The 19,619-nt window shown below is 42.7% G+C and overlaps 1 protein-coding gene across 1 annotated transcript; it reads left to right on the forward strand.

The window, feature by feature from the left end:
* The first annotated feature begins 1,875 nt into the window (after nucleotides 1-1,875).
* LOC139710937 (activating molecule in BECN1-regulated autophagy protein 1A-like) lies at nucleotides 1,876-18,817 on the forward strand. Its single transcript, XM_071622865.1, has 13 exons — nucleotides 1,876-2,010; nucleotides 2,417-2,659; nucleotides 3,503-3,675; nucleotides 4,399-4,497; nucleotides 5,311-5,438; nucleotides 5,757-6,494; nucleotides 6,775-7,111; nucleotides 10,463-10,560; nucleotides 11,662-11,772; nucleotides 13,373-13,555; nucleotides 15,648-15,742; nucleotides 16,273-16,469; nucleotides 17,134-18,817. The coding sequence occupies exons 1-13, from the start codon at nucleotides 1,876-1,878 to the stop codon at nucleotides 18,815-18,817; spliced, it is 4,221 nt and encodes a 1,406-aa protein (XP_071478966.1).
* Nucleotides 18,818-19,619: the final 802 nt, after the last annotated feature.

Here is a 19,619-nt window from a genome sequence, read left to right on the forward strand (position 1 = left end):
GGTACACTTTCAATGGTTTTGTGTCAACATGACCGACACCCGTATGTTTGTTTGTCAATTAATGGCAAGCCTTTTAATCTTCCTTGAGAACTCTGGTCACAAATTACCTTCCTTCCATCATCAGCTGATCATGGTTGCAAGCTTTGAGCATTTTATTTTATTAGGCCTTTGTGCGCATTTTTTCTGCATGTCCACGTGGGTAGATAGTCACAGGCCTATATTGCATTTCAGAAGGATCTTGTTCGTCCTAATTATGTTCAGATCACTATTAGAATAATATATACCGTCTTGAACAGAACTTGTCAGAATAACAAAGGCATGTCTGCAGTCACACATGACAGTATTCTATAATACAGCCATGACAGTATTCTATAATCCTCACAATATAGGCTTATAACTCCGGACGTCGCTTATCCGAGTCTGAAAACATTTTACGGCGGAAATAAACACACACACACACACACACACACACACACACACACATATATATATATATATATATATATATATATATATATATATATATAGACACACACACGCACACACATACACACACACACACACACGCACGCACACACACACACACACACACAAATTTGCTTCAATGAGAAAAAGAAAGATAAATGAAATATGATTGTTCAAACATGATAGGCTTTTGAGGTTTTAATTTTCTTCAATTTTTCTCCCTCTAACAAATGGAATTTGTAAATTCACAACTGTTGGATATGTATTTAACAAACATGTCGGGAAAAAAGGAACCACGGGACTCGAACCTGTCATCTACTGCTTTCCGGCAAACACGATAAACTTAGAACAAAATTCCGACAATGCCTTGTCCGCCTTGGGCAATGTACGTGTACCTTCATGAAATGTAGCTCGACGAATTGAATTGTTAAGTAAAAATTTAAGAACGTTTCTTTATTTTTCTCAAAAATTCTCGAAATTCATTGTTCCCTTTCAGGACATCTGATCATGTTAACGGGATTGTACAGTATTTGTGGAGATCGATGAGAATTGGGCTTTTAACTTATTGCGAGATACCAAGAAAACACTTATGAAATAGTAAAGAGCTTACCATTTTAAGAGGAATTCAAAGTTTATGTGATCAAAATCGGGTTTGGAATGACTGAAACATCCAAAAAAATAAAGTAAAACAAAGCAATCGTAATAAAAGATGGGTCCCACACTTTAATAGAATCGCTATCTGTTTTGAATATCTCAGCCATTTCAAAACCAATTTTCATCAAATAAACATTGAATTCCTCATGGAATTACATTCTCTTTCATATTTCTTAAAATGTCTCTCACTATCTTATCAAAAAATGTTAGAAGCCTGAATTCAGGTTTCGACCAAAACTAACGATCCCTCTACACGAAGAATAAGGCGCCAACTTTTCCAGCGTCCTGTTTTTAAAGGGTAAAGTTAGGGAACAATTCAGACTTATTAGGCCTTTTAATCAATCAAACTGGGCACGAAATGCCTCGGCACAGTGTTTGGCAGCAGTGGGCGCTTCAAATTGTTTTCGTAGTTATAAAAAGACAGACAAACAAACAAACATTTATTTGTACCATTCGAAATGCTGGTAGTTGGTTTAGTTTAGTGGTTCCAGGGAGGTGAGACGCTCACCTCCCTGGTGGTTCTGGGGCGCCACTCAGCAGGTGGATCAATATAGGAGCAGGTGGGGCTGCACTCTCAGATCACGCAGCTAGGCGTGTACAGTTCTGTGGTTACAAGGGCATGCGAATGGATCGACGAGAGAAAACCGTTGAGATATTCACAACGTATGTACAGAGACGCGCACGCTACGACGACGACGACGTACTACAGGTGTAAAACGTAGTAGCGGAGCGGAGTTACTTACCGTAGCATCTGAAATGAAAAAGGGTACCAACAATGTGTTCAGAGGTATACGAAGAAGAGAGATCGGGACCGGAAGATCATCTAGTGCCCAGGGTATCCTCGGCAATTATGCAGATTTTATCAGCGCGAAGTATTCGTCGAAAATCACCGTGAGTATCGAGTATAAAACAGAGTCTGCTTTGCCGTAGTCCCATAGTGCTAATATTTGTGTTAGTCGCGCTTGTTTAGCATCAGGCCCGGGCCGGGGCCAGGCCCACCAATCATGGTTCAACGCTCAACGATCAACCCCACCCTGAAAGGAGAACTTAACACTTATTCTAATAACAGAAATATTTTAACGACACGCGTGCAAAAACCATGATGAATTTGATTGAAACTGAGCATCCGATCTTTGGTCGAAAGCAATTTAGTGAATCACAACGTCAACAGACGGTGTGCATTTAACTATCAATTTACTATCTATAAACATAGCAGCAGCTAAAAGTTTTGCAGAATTCCCCAGAATCCCTCCTCATAATGTCTGCATATTGTGAATTGTGTCTCCATCTCGTGTAGCCCCTGAGTCTATCCGCCAATGTGCGCTCCACGTTCCTCGTCAGATTCAGCCATGACAGCGCCCTCATGGCCTCCACCCACGGCAACCACCAGATCTACGTCTGGGAGGTGCGCTCCGGGGACTGCATCCAGACCCTGGCGGGCCACCCGCGCACCCCCTGGACCATTGCCTTCCACCCCTCCTCCACAGAAGTCTTGGCTTCCGGCTGCCTGGGAGGGGAAGTTCGTGTCTGGGATTTACAGGTACCGGTATCTTGGTATGCCCACTGTCTGTAGTGGGTAGAGCGCATGGTCTTTTAAAGGAGAGCTAGGGATAGTAATTGACAGCAGGTGGTGCTGGACTTCTGTTATTGAAGGCAAAAGATGCAACGAAGTGCAAAAAGAAAGATAAAAAAGAATACAGTTTTTTTGAGTGACAAAAAGGCCCCTAGTGTAGAATGATGGAGGGAAAAAAAGATCAACAGACAAACAATAGTCACATGAATGGAGATGTCCAATTCCTCCAAATCTATGGATTGTTGTGTATTACATTTTTCATTTGAGTGAAATATATCCTTTCTAGTCACTCTAGATATCAATATTGCAAGAGAAAAATGTGATGTTTTATTCTAATTATTGTTATAGATGTAGATTCAGAAAGTTGTAACACCAAGGATTGTCATAGTAACATGATGAATTAGTGTTTTTAGACCCCCACATGTAGTGCACTACAAGAATTACAGTTACAGTGATACAACTGTATCTTTCTTTGTCATGAATTTGTCCATGTTGCGCAAAGTTCATATGTTAACATTATTCCAAATATCTCTACAGTGTGGGAGGGTTGAATCCATCTAGCAAGGTGCACATTTTGCAAGAAAGCATGACAATTCTTTTCAAAACAAGAGGCAGATATTTCACTTGGAAAAGAAGAAGGGGGTTGAGATGATCTGAATGCTTATAATGTTAAAGAAAAGGAGAAGTTCTCTTAATCCGTTGAGGACGAGTCCCGAGTATACTCGGGCAAGCATCTATGGGAAATGTGTGTTGTAGCAAAATCAAACCGTCCTCAACGGCTTAATCATGCTGATTTCTTACGTCATCCAGGGTAGCAGCGAGGTTTGGTGCTCCCCCGGCCGCACCACTATCACCTCCCTCTCCTTTCACCCTCGGGATCGCCTGCTCGCCGTCGCCACCAACAATCAGATTTTCCTGTGGGACTGGAACGAGCCGAGTCCGTTCACCAGTGTACAGACCAGCAGTGACAAAGAAACTGTGAGGTAGGGGTAAATGGAGCATCAACCCCCTTATTTTACCTCTTCTGTTTGTTGTTATATCTTTTTTCATTTCATTTTATTTCTGCAAGCTGTGGATGATATTCATGCCTTTCATGTGATTCAAACCCTTACTTTGAAATCAAACTCTAGAAAGGAAATAAGAGAGAGCTGAAGTCACTATAAAAACATCCATATTGATATGAATCCATGAAGTATTAACACAGTGGACTGACACAAAACATATCTCCTTTTTACAGTACACAAGCATGATGTATTGGAAGTGCAGTAGACTATTTTACAAAACATACTTGAATTTAAGGCATACCTTTATTGCAAATAAAAATAGTTGTTTCTGGCCAACGCAAAGCTTACTCAAGACGTGTATGACATAACAATGGGCAATGTATGCAAACTAGAGTCTGTGCACTGAAATGCTTCAAATTTAAGGGTGTACTGTTTAGAGCCACAGTTAGATGATATATCCTTAATACCACTTTGGATATTTGTTTGGTCTACTCGATTCTGTGTATCATATTCCCTATGATTATGGTGGGTGGAGAGAGAGAGAAAAAATATATTCTGGGACATTACTGTGTATTATTAGTATTCTGCATTTCATGAATTCATTTTTTTTTTTCGGGGGGGGGGGGGGATGTTTTCTCTCTGCAACTGCATTGAAATTCTAACAATTGTTGTTCCTGTTTTTTTTTTATTTGATTGAAACAGATTGGTGAGGTTTGATTCACAGGGTCACTACCTGCTAACTGGCATCGCTAATTTGATCCCAGAGTATGATCAGCAGGACACAAGCAACAGCGATGAAAAGTAAGTCCTTTAAAAAAAACAGAAAAAAAACAGTGATATTCGTTAAACACACATACAGAGAAATGGAGGCAAGTTTTAGTTACCAGTACTTCTGAAAAATGCAATTGTGATGGTTTTAGAAGATTGATAATTTTGGAAGCAAAAGTTGATTTCAAGACAGAACATGAAAAAGTGCCAAATTTTCTCTTGAAGGAGCCTTGGGCTTCTATAAAGTCAGGAATAGTTATCGCAATCTGTGTATTAGGTTGATGATGGTATTAACAAACTTTGTGAAAATGAAATCCATGCATGTGATTATTAGTCAAAGTAAGTCTTTCAAAAAAAAAGTACAGGGTTGGTCATCTAGTGCTTCTTCTGTCTTGCTATTTCAAGGCATCATCATGTTTGTATGCAGTGTTTGTTACACTGTATGCATTACAAGTTTTGATTCTTGTGCAAACATTGACAATGTTCAATGTAGTATTAAAGTTCTTGTAACTTTTAAAATTTAGTGAATTAATTAATGAATTTACTGAAATTTACAAAATTTGTTTGCTATGCAAGCATTAACAATGTTCTATGTAGTATGAATCTTAATGTAACTTTCAAAATTAAATGATTGTGGGGATGGCTCCAGAAGAGTTATCCAGGGTGAAATATTCCACTGTCAGTGTCTTCAAACATTAACTCAACAAGGCTCTAACTTGTGCATATAGTTGTAAGGATTATCAAATCTTGTGAGAACAGTCCTGATTTTGAAAAGCGTAATTGCTTTATTGTGAATCGTGCTTAGAATTGTCAGTGATGCTGATGTTGACCTTTGAACCCCATTAGTACCCAGGACTCCTCCAATCAGGGCTCGGAGGAAAGCGACCCGGAGCCCCTGGAACCAGACACCTACCCGGTTCCCTCGATCCCTGAACCCGCCATACCGCGGGATGTCATCCAAGCCCAGCCTAGCCGCCAGGAGTAAGTATGTCCCTCCTCATCTTCCACCTCCATCTCCTTCTCTATCTTCTCAACCTTGTCAACATCTTCATCTTCGCTATCATGGTGTCATGTGCTGGTAGTCATCACAGTTACTGGAATAGTGTTGGTCTCTCATCTTCTTTATCTACAAGTGAACGGAAGTTGAAGATATAACAGTCTATTCCTTTATGCAATTCTTGGCCTTATACAATATCTGTTGTCATAGGTATCGTAGCAATTTATTCCTATTATGCTTTTTTTAAATCTTCTTATATGATATTCATTCTTCCTATTCTCTCTGGTCCTCAGAGAAGACCCCTCCCCGAGGCCGATTTCTCCTGAATCCATGGATACCTTGGAACAAGCGAGGGAGTATGCTGCATCCGTCACTCTGAATGCCTTGAGGAGTCGTCACCAAAGGGGGTTTGACATTGTCTCCTCCACCGCCAATCCAGGTCCCAGCAGCACGCCCAGCTACCCTGCAGACTTTGCCCCGCCAGGACTCAGATATTCTACACGATACAGCATGTCCTCCCAAGAGGGGGCTCACCCCGGACGGAGCAGGACTCGAGGCGGGTCACGGGAGCACCGGCGCCACTCGGTGGAGTCGCTCTCAAACCTTGCCAACCTGGTGTGGAGCCAGCCCACCAATAGCGTCTCGCAGATGTCGCAGAATGTCGGCAACGAGTTCGCCCTTAGCAGGCCCCCGCCCGTTGTGGCAGAGTCCACAAGCCCGCAGAACGAGACTCCCCAAGAAATCAACATCCCTTCGGATGACTCTGATCCCGCGCGAGGGGAGGACTCGGGTTCGTCCGGAAGAGAGGATCAGGCGATGGTGGAGGTGGAAGGAGATGTGCGGGTAGCGGTGATGGTGCACAGGACCGGCGGCGCTTCGCGCAGCCGTGCTAGGATGTACAGCACCTCTGATGGCCCAGTCTCTGCGAGACAGTCTCAGAGCTCTCAAGGGGTAGAGCCGAGTGGGACTCATCTTGTCACAGCACGCAGCCACGCCCAGTCAGCCAGAGGCAGGAGTATGGCTAGGTATCAAGGTCAGTTGATGTCACATGATTTTTAAATGTTTGATTGATGTGTTTGCTAACATGTTATCTCATTCTTTCTTTCAGTTTTACTCATTTATTTTATTAGTTAGTGATCTATTTGTTTATGTTTTCATTGAAGTGTGCATTTATATCATTATACATTATTATGGTATTGATTTTATTGATTGATTCATTGGTTGGATGGTTGGTCTGACCCACTTTCAGTCACAACTGGTAATTATTTCAAAACAGTATGAGAGACTTGTTTTCATGGTTTCTCTCCCTCTAGCCCAGCTATCCAGACGTTTGTTCTCGAGCACCATGGGCAATTCCAACCGCAGGTTCACCCAGGGTCTCTCCATGGACCACCCATTATCCAGAGAAGGGGAGGACAGCATTGGGCCTGCATTACCGGAGGGGCCCCGGCGCCGTCGAGTCCCTCAGCTCTCTAGGCACTCCCGCCAGGCACAATTGAACATTCCGGGGCACAGGTACGGCTCCAGCAGCAGCAGCAGCAGCAGTGGGGATCAACCATTATCGAGACAGGGGGAGGAAGACGGTCAGAGTGGGGAGGGACTGAGGAGGAGGCGACCATCAAGATTTGGCTTCCACAGAACAGCACTGAGGTATGTACCTATGTTCACACACGCATTTGCAGCGTATGCATGTGTTGCAAATGTATACAATGTATGCATGGGCATTTACCTACAGCTTGTACCCTTATACATTGAATACAGATGTAATGCTGTGTGTTTCATGGAATTCTTGTCTGAATTGGAATAACTTTCAGGATCAGTACACACTGCTGTAAAACAAGGAATCTTGGCATGCATTTCAATTTTGTGAATTGTGCAAGAGCCAAGATTTGCAATATAAAAATGCACACAAAAGTTCTTGTCTACTCTATATGCAGTGAATGGCAGAGGCACTTCACAAAAATTACATGCTGTGAAAAAGGCCGTTGATTCCAATTTGCAAAAATTTCATGGGCCCATAAATATCATGTTTTACAGTATATCACAAGGAAAAGTAGAAATTACGCGGTGCGTAATATATGTCCCCGCCGGAAGTAGCATTTTGTAACAAAATGTACAGTACAGGTCAAAAAATCAAGGTCAAAGGTCAAAGAAGTCAAAGGTCAAAATTCTGTGTAGAAGTGTTGAAGCCCTCACCTAGTGCCATCACATAAAGCAAACGGAATTGAAATCGGGTTAGAAATGGCGAAGGAGTAGCATTTTGTAGCAAAATGTACAATACAGGTCAAAAAATCAAGGTCAAAGGTCAAAGAAGTCAAAGGTCAAAATTCTGTGTAGAAGTGTTGAAGCCCTCACCTAGTGCCATCACATAAAGCAAATGGATTCGAAATCAGGTTAGAAATGGCGAAGGAGTAGCATTTTGTAGCAAAATGTACAATATAGGTAAAAAAATCAAGGTCAAAGGTCAAAGAAGTCAAAGGTCAAAATTCTGTGTAGAAGTTTTGAAGCCCTCACCTAGTGCCATCACATAAAGCAAACGGAATCGAAATCCGGTTAGAAATGGCGAAGGAGTAGCATTTTGTAGCCAAATGTACAATATAGGTCAAAAAATCAAGGTCAAAGGTCAAAGAAGTCAAAGGTCAAAATTCTGTGTAGAAGTTTTGAAGCCCTCACCTAGTGCCATCACATAAAGCAAACGGAATCGAAATCGGGTTAGAAATGGCGAAGGAGTAGCATTTTGTAGCCAAATGTACAATACAGGTCAAAAATCAAGGTCAAAGGTCAAAGAAGTCAAAGGTCAAAATTCTGTGTAGAAGTTTTGAAGCCCTCACCTAGTGCCATCACTTAAAGCAAATGGAATCGAAATCGGGTTAGAAATGGCGAAGGAGTAGCATTTTGTAGCAAAATGTACAATATAGGTCAAAGGTCAAGGTCAAAGGTCAAAGAAGTCAAAGGTCAAAATTCTGTGTAGAAGTTTTGAAGCCCTCACCTAGTGCAATCACATAAAGCAAACGGAATCGAAATCGGGTTAGAAATGGCGAAGGAGTAGCATTTTGTAGCCAAATGTACAAGACAGGTCAAAAATCAAGGTCAAAGGTCAAAGAAGTCAAAGGTCAAAATTCTGTGTAGAAGTTTTGAAGCCCTCACCTAGTGCCATCACGTAAAGCAAACGGAATCGAAATCGGGTTAGAAATGGCGAAGGAGTAGCATTTTGTAGCAAAATGTACAATATAGGTCAAAGGTCAAGGTCAAAGGTCACGACTGAAATTCTGTGTAGAAGTTTCAAAGCTCCCATGTAGTGCTATCATATAAAGCAAACAGAATCAAAATTGGCTCATAAATGACAGAGAAGTAGCAAATTGAAGATTTTGATCACACACGGACGCACACACGGACGCACACACGGACACACACACGGACACACGGACGGACGGACGGACACACGGACACACACACGTACGGAGCCCGTTTCATAGTCCCCTGCTCGAACTCGTTCGGCGGGGACAATAAAAAGAAAGCAGAGGTCACCTGTCTAGGGAAACATTGAATTTCCACAACTACTCTATATGCAGTGAATGGCAGAGGCACTTCACAAAAATTACATGCTGTGAAAAAGGCCGTTGATTCCAATTTGCAAAAATTTCATGGGCCCATAAATATCATGTTTTACAGTATATCATAAAAAGAAAGCAGAGGTCACCTGTCTAGGGAAACATTGAATTTCCACAATATATACATACAGTTGGCAGCAGAATTATTCAACCCCCTTGCATTACATTTACAAATACAAAATCATATACTAGTGGTGAAAGATAGTTTATTACAAATGCTTACCAGAGTGTCCAAAATGCGAGAGAGGGGTTGAATAATTTTGCTGCCAACTGTATATATATATATATATATATGTGACCCGCTACAACAAAATGATCCTAAAGTCGGGCGAGGTCGATTATTTGAAAATGGCATGACACAATTCCCTAATCTTTCTGCTTTAAATTGATATATAACACATCTTATAAAAATAATCGGCTGCGGAGATATTGATGTTTGAAAAAGAGCATGTCGAGACGTCAGGAAATCACTGTTTCGAGAAAAGCACCCTAAAAGTTCTCCTTGCGACGCAATCACGATGAAGGGACACGCAAGTCAGTATTCACCTCCGGACAATAGAAGGTAAGCCCTAGCAACCCCCAAAATGTTCATTCAAACACAGCGTCGACGGTCTCCTCACCGACCAATCAGTGACCAGGAGGCCAGGAGAAGTGGCTGGGCATAGCGCACCCCGCCAGCACGCACCAGCCGACTGGGCAGTGTGCGAGCTTCACGCTTCGGTTAGCGGCAAGCAGCAAACTGATCAATGAGATTGCTCTGGTCATTGTTAGGGGCGGAGCCTATCTGTGGCGCTCAATCCAAATTTTGGAACCAGTTTCTGCTTCGTTGAAACGCCAAAAAAACATGGCCCAGAAAAACGCTATTTTTTAGTCTTTCCTTCCATCATTTTGCTTCAAAATTTCGACAGATGATAGAAGACATGTCAGACTCTAATAATATGTCAAATTCAGAAAATCGTAAGTTTTGACCAATTTTGATGCTCTGACTTCAAACTCAATTTTCACGGCTTCGACCGTGCGCGACTTTAGGACCATTTTGTTGTAGCGGGTCACATATATATATACCAATACTTTAGTGACTGCGTAAGGTCAAAGGTTATAGAGTTTCTTTCATTTTTTTATAATTTTTTTTTTTATTTTGAATGTGGAATGTAGTATCTCTATTGATATGTTTTTGTTGCAACGAGCCACATTTTTGAAAATACACTATTCCTCAAGATCTCATCTCCACGCTATGACCATAGGAGCAAACTCCTCTGGTCATAGCGTGGTGTTGAGATCCTTCACAGCAATAGGTAGTATCAACAATGCCCCAGAAAAGCAGTCTATATCTGTTTTATCAATGTCATGTCTGACCTAATACTCATTTCTTTGACTCTCTTCTGGGCAGACGGCGCGTCTTACACAGCCACTACAGCACCAGCTTGTTCGACAACACACAGCCCCCCTCTCCCTACGTGCACTATGCGATCAACAGGGCCATTGCCCGTACGTCTCTAATCTTACTACTCCTTGTATCTGCTCATATGTACTTGCATGTGTAAGGACATTGGGTGTTGCGTGTACATGTACACTGTACAACAGTCTTGAAGCAAAATTTGTAATGCCTGAATGATTGTTTTGTTTGTATTGAGTCATCCCTACAAAATTTGACTCAATTTCATATTTACAGCATGTACATTGTTAACACGCTAATCAAAGTTAGCAAGAGGCTAGGTACAGTTTAAAGTTTGAAATGCAATCATTTGAGATTATGGTACTTTAAAAATTTTATGCAGGGGAATTACTGTGATTTTTTTGTAGTTTTCATCAAGGTTGCTAGTTCTGTAGTATGAGTGAATTTGCCTTTGTAATGTGGACTAGTTACTTGTGAATTCATGTGCTGTAAAAGCCCTAAACTACTGCTGTGGCAGTGGTGAGTTGTTTGAAGTTCTCTCACAATTGTTACCATCCACAAAATTAAAAACACAGTAAGGGAATGTTGCCTCACTGAGCCAATAGTATTAAGAACATGAAAGTTTCAGCTTTTGCCATTGATAAAGGCCTCCCAGATCTGATGATAGAATAGTAATAATGATCTATTGAGATGATTGAAACACACACGTATCTCCCTGGTTAGCTCCATGAGACCTCACAGATTTTGATTTGTGAATACTTTAAAACGAGGAATGTTCGCGTGCATTTTAATTTCGCGAATTTCGCGAGCGCCAAGATTCGCGAAATTAAAATGCACACGAAATATCTTGTCTATACTACATGCATTGAATGCTAGTAGCAATTCGCAAAAATTTCATGCCACAAAAAAGGCCGTTGGCTCCAATTCGCAAAAATTTCGTGCCGCGAATATATCATGTTTTACAGTATGGGCAGCCCTTGATGAAATTAAGTGAGTCATTATTTTAACCCCTTGTGTACAGAAATGGGATGTTCCATGTACAGAAGTTAAGGGAATTACCTTATCTGTTAGTTGAAAGATTTAGCATACAGTAGTCTAGTGATTAGCCTTTAAATCCTCTAAATTTCGTTCCAAAATGAGATTTGTTGACTCCAAATTGTTACCATGTGATTTCCTGGAAAATAAAAAATCAGATGCCCTGGCGGGAAGCGGACAGATGGCACTGGCTAATAACATCAGCAACAGAACGCACCGGCTGCAGTGGTGGGACATCTCTGATTACGTTCTACCGGACATCTCGGATGGTGAGTGCTTGAGCTAAGAATTTGGCCCCATTCACATTCACAACATATGACTGCTCTCAGCAGGAGTGCCTGTGTGAACAAAAACTTGTGTGAAATGGCCAAGATCCCTGTTCACACTCTCCCTTTATAAATGCAATTTGTCATTGGTCTATTAAACAGGAGTGATAGATAGAAAGATAGATAGATGGAAAGATAGATAGATAGAGAGAGAGAGAGAGAGAGAGAGATGGAGTCAAGATCAGTCAAACTGATACACCAGCACATCTGAAATTTGCAGATGTCAGAGCTGGGCAGTCCTTCGCTGATTCTGCCCTTCAAAAATTCAAATTCTGACCAAAGAATTCAAAAACCTTCCCAATTTTGGAACTATAGACTCCCTACTGAGATACAGGTACATTACATTTCACAGAAAGTTATCTCCGCGATAACTATATGGAACAACTCAAGACCTTAAAGGGGATGGCTAGTAAACTGATCAGTGGGAATCAATGGGAATGCTGGGGGATGATTGTCCCAATCCTTGTGGGATTCATTTAAGAGTACATTATATATCTATTGTTGTGTGAAAATTATTTGCTTCAGAATGGTGTCATATTCAAGTAATGTGCAGTTTAATGCTTCCAGCCCTGTTTCATAAAGCTGTTCGTAAAGTTAGGAATGACTTACGAACGACTGGTTATCAGTTCTTGTGCTTAATTATTGAAATTCTGATAAGTATAGCACATCAGAGCTGATCACCAGCCGTTCTTAAGTCATTCATAACTTTACGAACAGCTTTATGAAACAGGGCCCAGGTTAGCATGCTTGTACAGTGACGGGGCGATCGTTAACGGCCCATTAACGATCGCCCCGTCACTGTACAGGCATGCTAACCTGGAAACATTCAACTGCACATTACTTGAATATGAGACCATTCTGAAGCAAATAATTTTCACACAACAATAGATATATAACGTACTCTTAAATGAATCCCACAAGGATTGGAACAATCATCCCCCAGCATTCCCACTGATTCCCACTGATCAGTTACTAGCCATCCCCTTTAACCCATTTAAGACTAGTCCTGAGCATACTTGCACAGGTATCTATGGGGAACACGTGTAAAGGTGTTATAGCAAAATCAGCTTGTCCTCAATGGCCCGAATTCACGAAGGTGGTACAAATGAAACCATGGTTTAAACCATGGACAAAAACCATGGAGCGCCAAGTGTGGCATGGAATATTTCATTACGAAATTGGTCATTTCGTTGACAAAATGACCGTTTCGTTAACAAAATTATAATTTCCTGGACGAAATGTTCATCTAGTTACATAATGTTGTAATTTCGTTACAAAATAATCATTTCATAGACGAAATGACTGATTTCGTAACGAAATATTCCATGTGACACTTGCCGCTCCATGGTTTTTGTCCATGGTTTAAACCATGGTTTCATTTGTACCACCTTCATGAATTCGGGCCAATGGGTTTTGTGCATGTTTGGAGACCTGCTGTGTGCGTCTCAACAGCAGGTGACTTCAGAAGATAAATGAGTCATGATCTGGAAAAGTTCAGAGATTCTACATTATGCTATACTTCTGATTGACTGCCATATTCTAGCCCAGAGCAACGTGATTGTCGCTGAATGCAAGATCCACAACGACGCCAGCGTGGACATTTCGCAGGATCGCCGGCTGGCTGCGTTCATCCCAAGTCACATGGGGTTCCCAGACCACGGTATCCTGGCGGTCTGTTCGCTGGAGAAACACAATCTCGGCGACGTTCTCTTCACAAAAAGCTTTGGTGAGTAAAACATCATAGTTATTAATTTGCATATTGTAAATGTCAATATTTTTGCGTGATTAAATTATTCGTGCCGAGCGGCTCAAAGACATTCGCGGGTTCTTGAATTTGTGCTGCCCCAAACTGTCCATCCATTCAAAATGTGCAGAGAAAACTGTGAAGATATTTTCGCAGGTTCTAGAATTTGCGCTAACCAGAAGGAGCGCGAAATGTGCGAAAATTACTGTAGATTGGGTATGCGTAGGGTGCATTGGTTGGTCATTTTTTTAGTCATTTTTTTGGTCCATTGCAAGTCACCAGGGAGAGAATTTCTTCACACTGTTTTCAAACAATGTGATTTATGGTTCACTTGAAATGGTCTGAAGGTATACAAGGACTTTGTGTTTATCAGTCCCATCATTTACATTTTCAGTTATTTTTTCTGTCAATTATCAAATTTATTAGTGGAAAAATGAGCAAAGAAAATGGGATTCCATCGGGATTCAAATTTGTTACCATCATTGTTCACAAGATATTATATAAGATTTTTTTTCTGTCAATAAATCAACAGTTCTCACCCCACACCCCCTTGAAAGTTGGAATTACTGTGTTATTACAACTATGAAATGATTTGCTGCAAGGGATGTGATCGTGTGTTTGTTTTTGATATATCATGTCATGTATAAAGAAAAAGAATATTTTAGTGAAGATTTGTGAGGTAATGCCATAATCCTTCATTTGTGCCTGTGCACCTTGACCTGCCAAGCTCCTCCATTAGTATTCAGTAACCCATCCAAAAATTGACAAAGTTGTATCTAGAGTAAGTCCAGTAACGTGTATCAGTGCGCCGCTGTCCAGCAGGAAGGCCATAGAGACACAATAGGGATCAGGGGGATTACAGGCCTCGAAATAGGATTTTGGAGGGGCAAGGCCATTTAGAAAAGGGCACTTTTTCCAAGAGGCCAGGGCACTTAGGTCAGTCAGAGGGGCACCAAGGCCACATTGGAAAGGGCATGTTGGGTGTTTATACGTGATGTGAATGCCCCATAGAGCTGTATGCTATCGACCGTGCTGCTACACTCCAGCAGCGCACGCACGCATAAGATCTCTCCGCAGCAGACGACGTTAGGCAGTAGGCCATGCGCAATACGATGTAGGTTCTGCAATACAGTACGTTCTCAACGCACACGCCGCTCTTGCTTTGAGCATGCGGCGTTGGCGCGCGCAGGTCGCGTCGGGCGGAGCCAGGCATGAATGCAGAGCGAGAGAGATGGCAATGCTCGCAGCCGTCCGACAGGCCTGGCATTTTTTAGCATGGCTTGCGACCACTTGCTCCGGCCCGCCGCTGCCTAGCTAGTAACTCTATGGCCGCTGCGCTGCGGAGGCTAGGCAGTCGGGACGGTAAAAGCCGGTTGGGTGTAGACACATGTACGTACACGTCGTCTCATATCTCGGAAAGATACTTTGAGTTTGAATCAGATATATTGGGACGCGAGTGAACTGAAGGTATGATATTTGAGTAGACTTTGAGAAAGGGCATACTATATACGTCATAAATAATAACTTTCATTCTAAAAGGGCACCACTGCCACAAGAAAAAGGGCACATTGTTTTTGGCCGTAACTTTGATCAAGGAAAAAAGGGCATTGCGGCCAACGAGAGGGGCACCGACGGCCATGGCCGTCGGTGGCCATCGGTTAATTCGAGGCCTGGGATTAGTTAATCTCTATTTATTTATAGTTAGCCTCCAGACATCTGTACCAGTCAGCAAAGAATGCTCTTCAGCATGTGTGGCAATAGGAAAGTAAAGCACAGCAATTGTTAACCCGTTCCATACTGAATTCTGAAATCCCTGTACAGTTAATACACAGGCCACCAGGTTCACACATAGAATGGGTTAATGAGCTGGTGCTATAATTGACACCAGCACATACACCAAACTAGGAATACACGGGCCACCAGGTTCACACATAGAATGGGTTAATGAGCTGGTGCTATAATTGACACCAGCACATATACACCAAACTAGGAATTATTCACTCTGTCTGTAATTGTATCCTTTGCAAACCTTCTTTCCTCATTCTTGCCTCGGTCAAACTGACTTGATTTCCAGGTCCTAATGCTGTCACTGTCAACCTGTCTCCCACTGGTAACTACATCCTGGTTGGTTTGGCCGCACGTCGCCTTCATTGGCAGATGTTCCATGGGGTAAGCTGGAGTAGATATATATCGATTGATATGAAGGTAGGTAGATAGATAGATAGCTACACGTGTATAGTGATATATATTTTCATATGTACATAGATTAATTGAAAGGTAGATGAATACATAGAGAGATAAGTACGTAGATAGATGAATAGATGGATATATATAGATAGTTGTGAGAAACTAAGTAATTTCCTAGATTGATACCTAGGTAGATAGATTAGATAATAGATGAATAGATAGGTAAATGAAAATGGATAGGTACCATTAGACAGTTTGACTGATAGACAGGTAGAAAGATAGGCAATAAATTTTTAAGGGATAAATTGAGAGGTAGGTACATGTACATATATAGACAAATGGAGATTTGTGGACAGAAGTGCAGATTGAAAGATAAATATATTTTAAGAGCAGTGGTTTGATATAAGAGCTGTCGGATGCCCGTCTACCTATCTATCTCTCTATCCATCCAGCAGTCCATTCATCTTCACTAATTCAAAATGATGTTAAGTTGTCACGTCACTCCTTGACAGTTGATGGCTGAGGTGTACCAGCTCCAGAAGCCAGAGGCGGGCGAGGACTCAATGACCTTCATCAACCGCATCATCCATCCCCTGGACCACCAGCAGAGGCTCGTTGTCAGCGTCAACATCGCCAGCTGGATCCCGCGGCCGGGGGCAGGGCTGGTCTACGGTACTAACCGGGGAGACCTCTGCCTCTGCACACCACAGTGAGTTTTGGGAGGAGCCCATTCAATATTGTATGTTGGGATGTTTATTTTGTTTTGTTATGTGTGTTTTTTTTCCACAGTCAAGAAGTATGCACTTAAATGCTTATGAGCGAGATATTGTGGAACCAATGGCATTAAAGCCATGCTAAAATATATCCAATTTTTTGTGTGTTTTACATGAAATGTCTTTAACATGTTTCGCTTTTCCTCTGAAGAATGTTTGAAACATGTTCTGATACTGTATCCTGAAAACAAAGAAAGTATAATTTGTCAGATATTTCAAGGAAATAGAGAAAGAGTTGTGTCACGTGACCAAGAACATAAACAAATTGTAGACTTTTCTTCAAATTGAGGAAATGACATCTTGGCTGTTTGATAAGATAGTCCAAAACTCTGAAGAACAATGAAGTTTGCACAAAGTTTGAATTGCTCAAGAATAAGCAATTCCCATGTTTAGATGACTAATTAAAAAAAAATAACAACAACAGAATGATTCCAGTTCAGCTTCCAGTCCTCTCTGAAGGTCGAGGCAATGAGAATAAAGTACCTTGCCAAGGAGCTAGGGACGAAAGAAATACATGACCTAGCAAGAATATAGCTAGAATCTCTTGTGCACATCTTTTAGCTGATTCATGCTTGGATTTATGCTTTACATCAAACACAGGTTGGACAATGAAGACGAACCAGCTGCGAATGAAAGAAAACCCCCGTTGAATGTCAGAGCAGCAGAGCAGGAGCCGACCTCTCGTCCTCTTGACATGGTAGAGCGTCGTCGTAGCTACAGTGAGTTGGGCATGGTGCCTGTGCGCCTGTCAAACTCGCAGAGCACTGGGACGACGGGAGATCCACCGAGGTCCGGTGCTGTTCCAGAGAGGCGGGCCCAAGCCACCCAGACGGGGAACAATGTCGTCCAGAACACAGGAACCCAGACAGACTTTGGGAATGCAGGGCACGTGGCTGGGAGAGAGAGAATAGGCGAGCGCCGTAGTGACATCAGCGAGGCTCTTCGGAGTGGTGGTCTCATGGCAAATGCGGGCAGGCCAGATGGCAGGGATAATGGAGGTCGAAGGACCTCATCTGGCAGGGATGATGCTCTCACAAATGTTGCCCAGACTTCAACTGGCTGTACAGCCGGGACCTCCCACGGGCCAGGTGGTGTCCCTGCAAGTGGGGACTCTGCAATGCAGCCGGAGGGTGCTTCTTCATGTGCCAGGGATGAAACAAGCGAACAAGGGACCAGCACGATTTCTGGTGCGCTGAATGAGCAATTTCGTGTCTCCAGTGCACAGAGGAAGCTGTCACTGGATCACTGCTTTAGCATGGAAGAAGATGAGAGAGGTGGCCAGTCAAGTTCAAGGAATGCATATAGCAGGCCCGTCCACAGAGTCAGGAGCTCAGCGAGTACCGCAAGTGATCCCCATTCTTCTGTCACCATCGGTCACAGATCCAACATGTCATTTCCTGATCAAGGTTCACAGCAAAGTTTAGGTTCGCAGACCAGTCCATCAATGCCCAGGGCTGTCACAGGATTACCCCGTGCCATAGATACTGGACACTATACTGGACCTTCACATACTGCTGGAGGAGATAGTGACACTGCTCCTTCCACCAGCAGATTTCCAATGGCGTTTCATTGTGTTGGCCCTGGCGGGGATGCCTGTAGTGGCACGACTCCACAAAACCCTGCACAAAGCACTTCGTCAGCACCGCCCTCTCAGTCGCCCCAAGATGCGCCGCTGGATGTTCATTACGGTCATCGCAGATTCCATCTCCAGTCCCCGAGAGTCTTGTTGCCCTTGGGAGAGGGGCTTTTGCATGGTGGGCCAAATCATCCTCGCACACAGGCCAGTAGTGGATCAGATTTGGGTGGAGTGTACCAAGAGGTAGAGCCTGGCACAGGGACAGGCTGTGCCCTCCAGGGGCAGGATGATGATGAGGATGAGGAGGAAGAGGAAAGACTGGGTCCACGTCTAGCCCCCTCCATACCAATTAGAACATGGCCACCAGGAATGTCTGAAACCCTAGAAACGGGGTCAATGAGCAGCGAGAGAGATGCTTCAGCAGGACCAAGTGATGGCAGTGACATTACAGAGACTGATTTGCCAGTGATGAACTCCGGAACACCGGCATCCTGGTTTATGCTCGAAGGGGCAGTGGGACTCCAAGGTACTAGTAACTCCTCAGAAGCCAGTGCGCAGCTCTCGAGGACCTCTGAAACAGTAGGATCACAATCTATGACCAGTGAGATGGATGCGTCAGAGGAACCAGGTGGCAGCAGTCACACCTCACAGACTCCCAAACCTGCGGAAAGCGTGCCCAGTGACATTAACGTCGTAAGCCCCTCGTGACACTGATGAGAGAGAAGTCCCACAGACCTCTATGTCTGGATATGGACATTTTGGATGATTCACATGCTGGTACAAGTATGTATGTAAAAAAAGCTGGCAGTTTACCCCCCCCCCCCCAGGATTAGTCAAAAACAAGTAAAAACTGTTCTAAAATATTGCTAAGCATCTCATACTACTCCTACTTTCACTCTTTACGTGCAAGAGAACACTAGTTAACTTCAGAAAGCCACATCGCTGTTGGTGCGACGAAACATCGTGTGTCCAAAATGTCAGATGTTCAGGAGAGCGAAAAAAGAAGGCAGGCAAAGCACTATAATAAATTATGGGATAGCCTTTCCGAACGACATGCCATGATGGCTTTATTTGGGAGGGGGGGGGGGGGTAAGACAGCTAGGATTTGAACAGGATATCACCACTCAATTGATCGTTTCACAATTAATCCAAAAAAGGGGTTTTCCTTTCAGGATTGGAGATACAAGGTCTTGTCACTCCACCAGTGATATGTAGATTGTTATCACCATCAGGAGAGCTTTTGGCAAGCTTTACCAAAAGCTCTTGTGATACAATGAATATAATTTCCTGTTTGTTGTCAGAAACAAAACTGCTCATGCTGTTAATCTGTGGTTTTCTTTGAATACCTGGGTTATCCTTGCTTCATCCGCGGACACAATAAATATAAAAGAAATATCCTGTACATCTAAACCCACAGTTGCTCCGGGGAGATTACAGTGAAGATCAATATCGTCGTTGTTTTTGCTGTTGCTTTTGTGCAGCAGCACATGATAGGAAGAAATAATTAATT

This window comes from Diadema antillarum, unplaced genomic scaffold (assembly GCF_040938485.1).
Source record: "Diadema antillarum isolate AM-2024a unplaced genomic scaffold, OU_Dant_1.0 scf00000039, whole genome shotgun sequence".
Lineage (NCBI taxonomy): Eukaryota > Metazoa > Echinodermata > Echinoidea > Diadematoida > Diadematidae > Diadema > Diadema antillarum.

Bases quoted from the DNA above. Each gene is read 5' to 3' on its own strand.
- LOC139710937 (XM_071622865.1), top strand. From the start codon at position 1,876: ATGAAAAAGGGTACCAACAATGTGTTCAGAGGTATACGAAGAAGAGAG. The intron at 3,676-4,398 runs GTAGGGGTAAAT...TGATTGAAACAG, and splicing joins AGTGACAAAGAAACTGTGAG to ATTGGTGAGGTTTGATTCAC. The intron at 10,561-11,661 runs GTACGTCTCTAA...ATAAAAAATCAG, and splicing joins GATCAACAGGGCCATTGCCC to ATGCCCTGGCGGGAAGCGGA.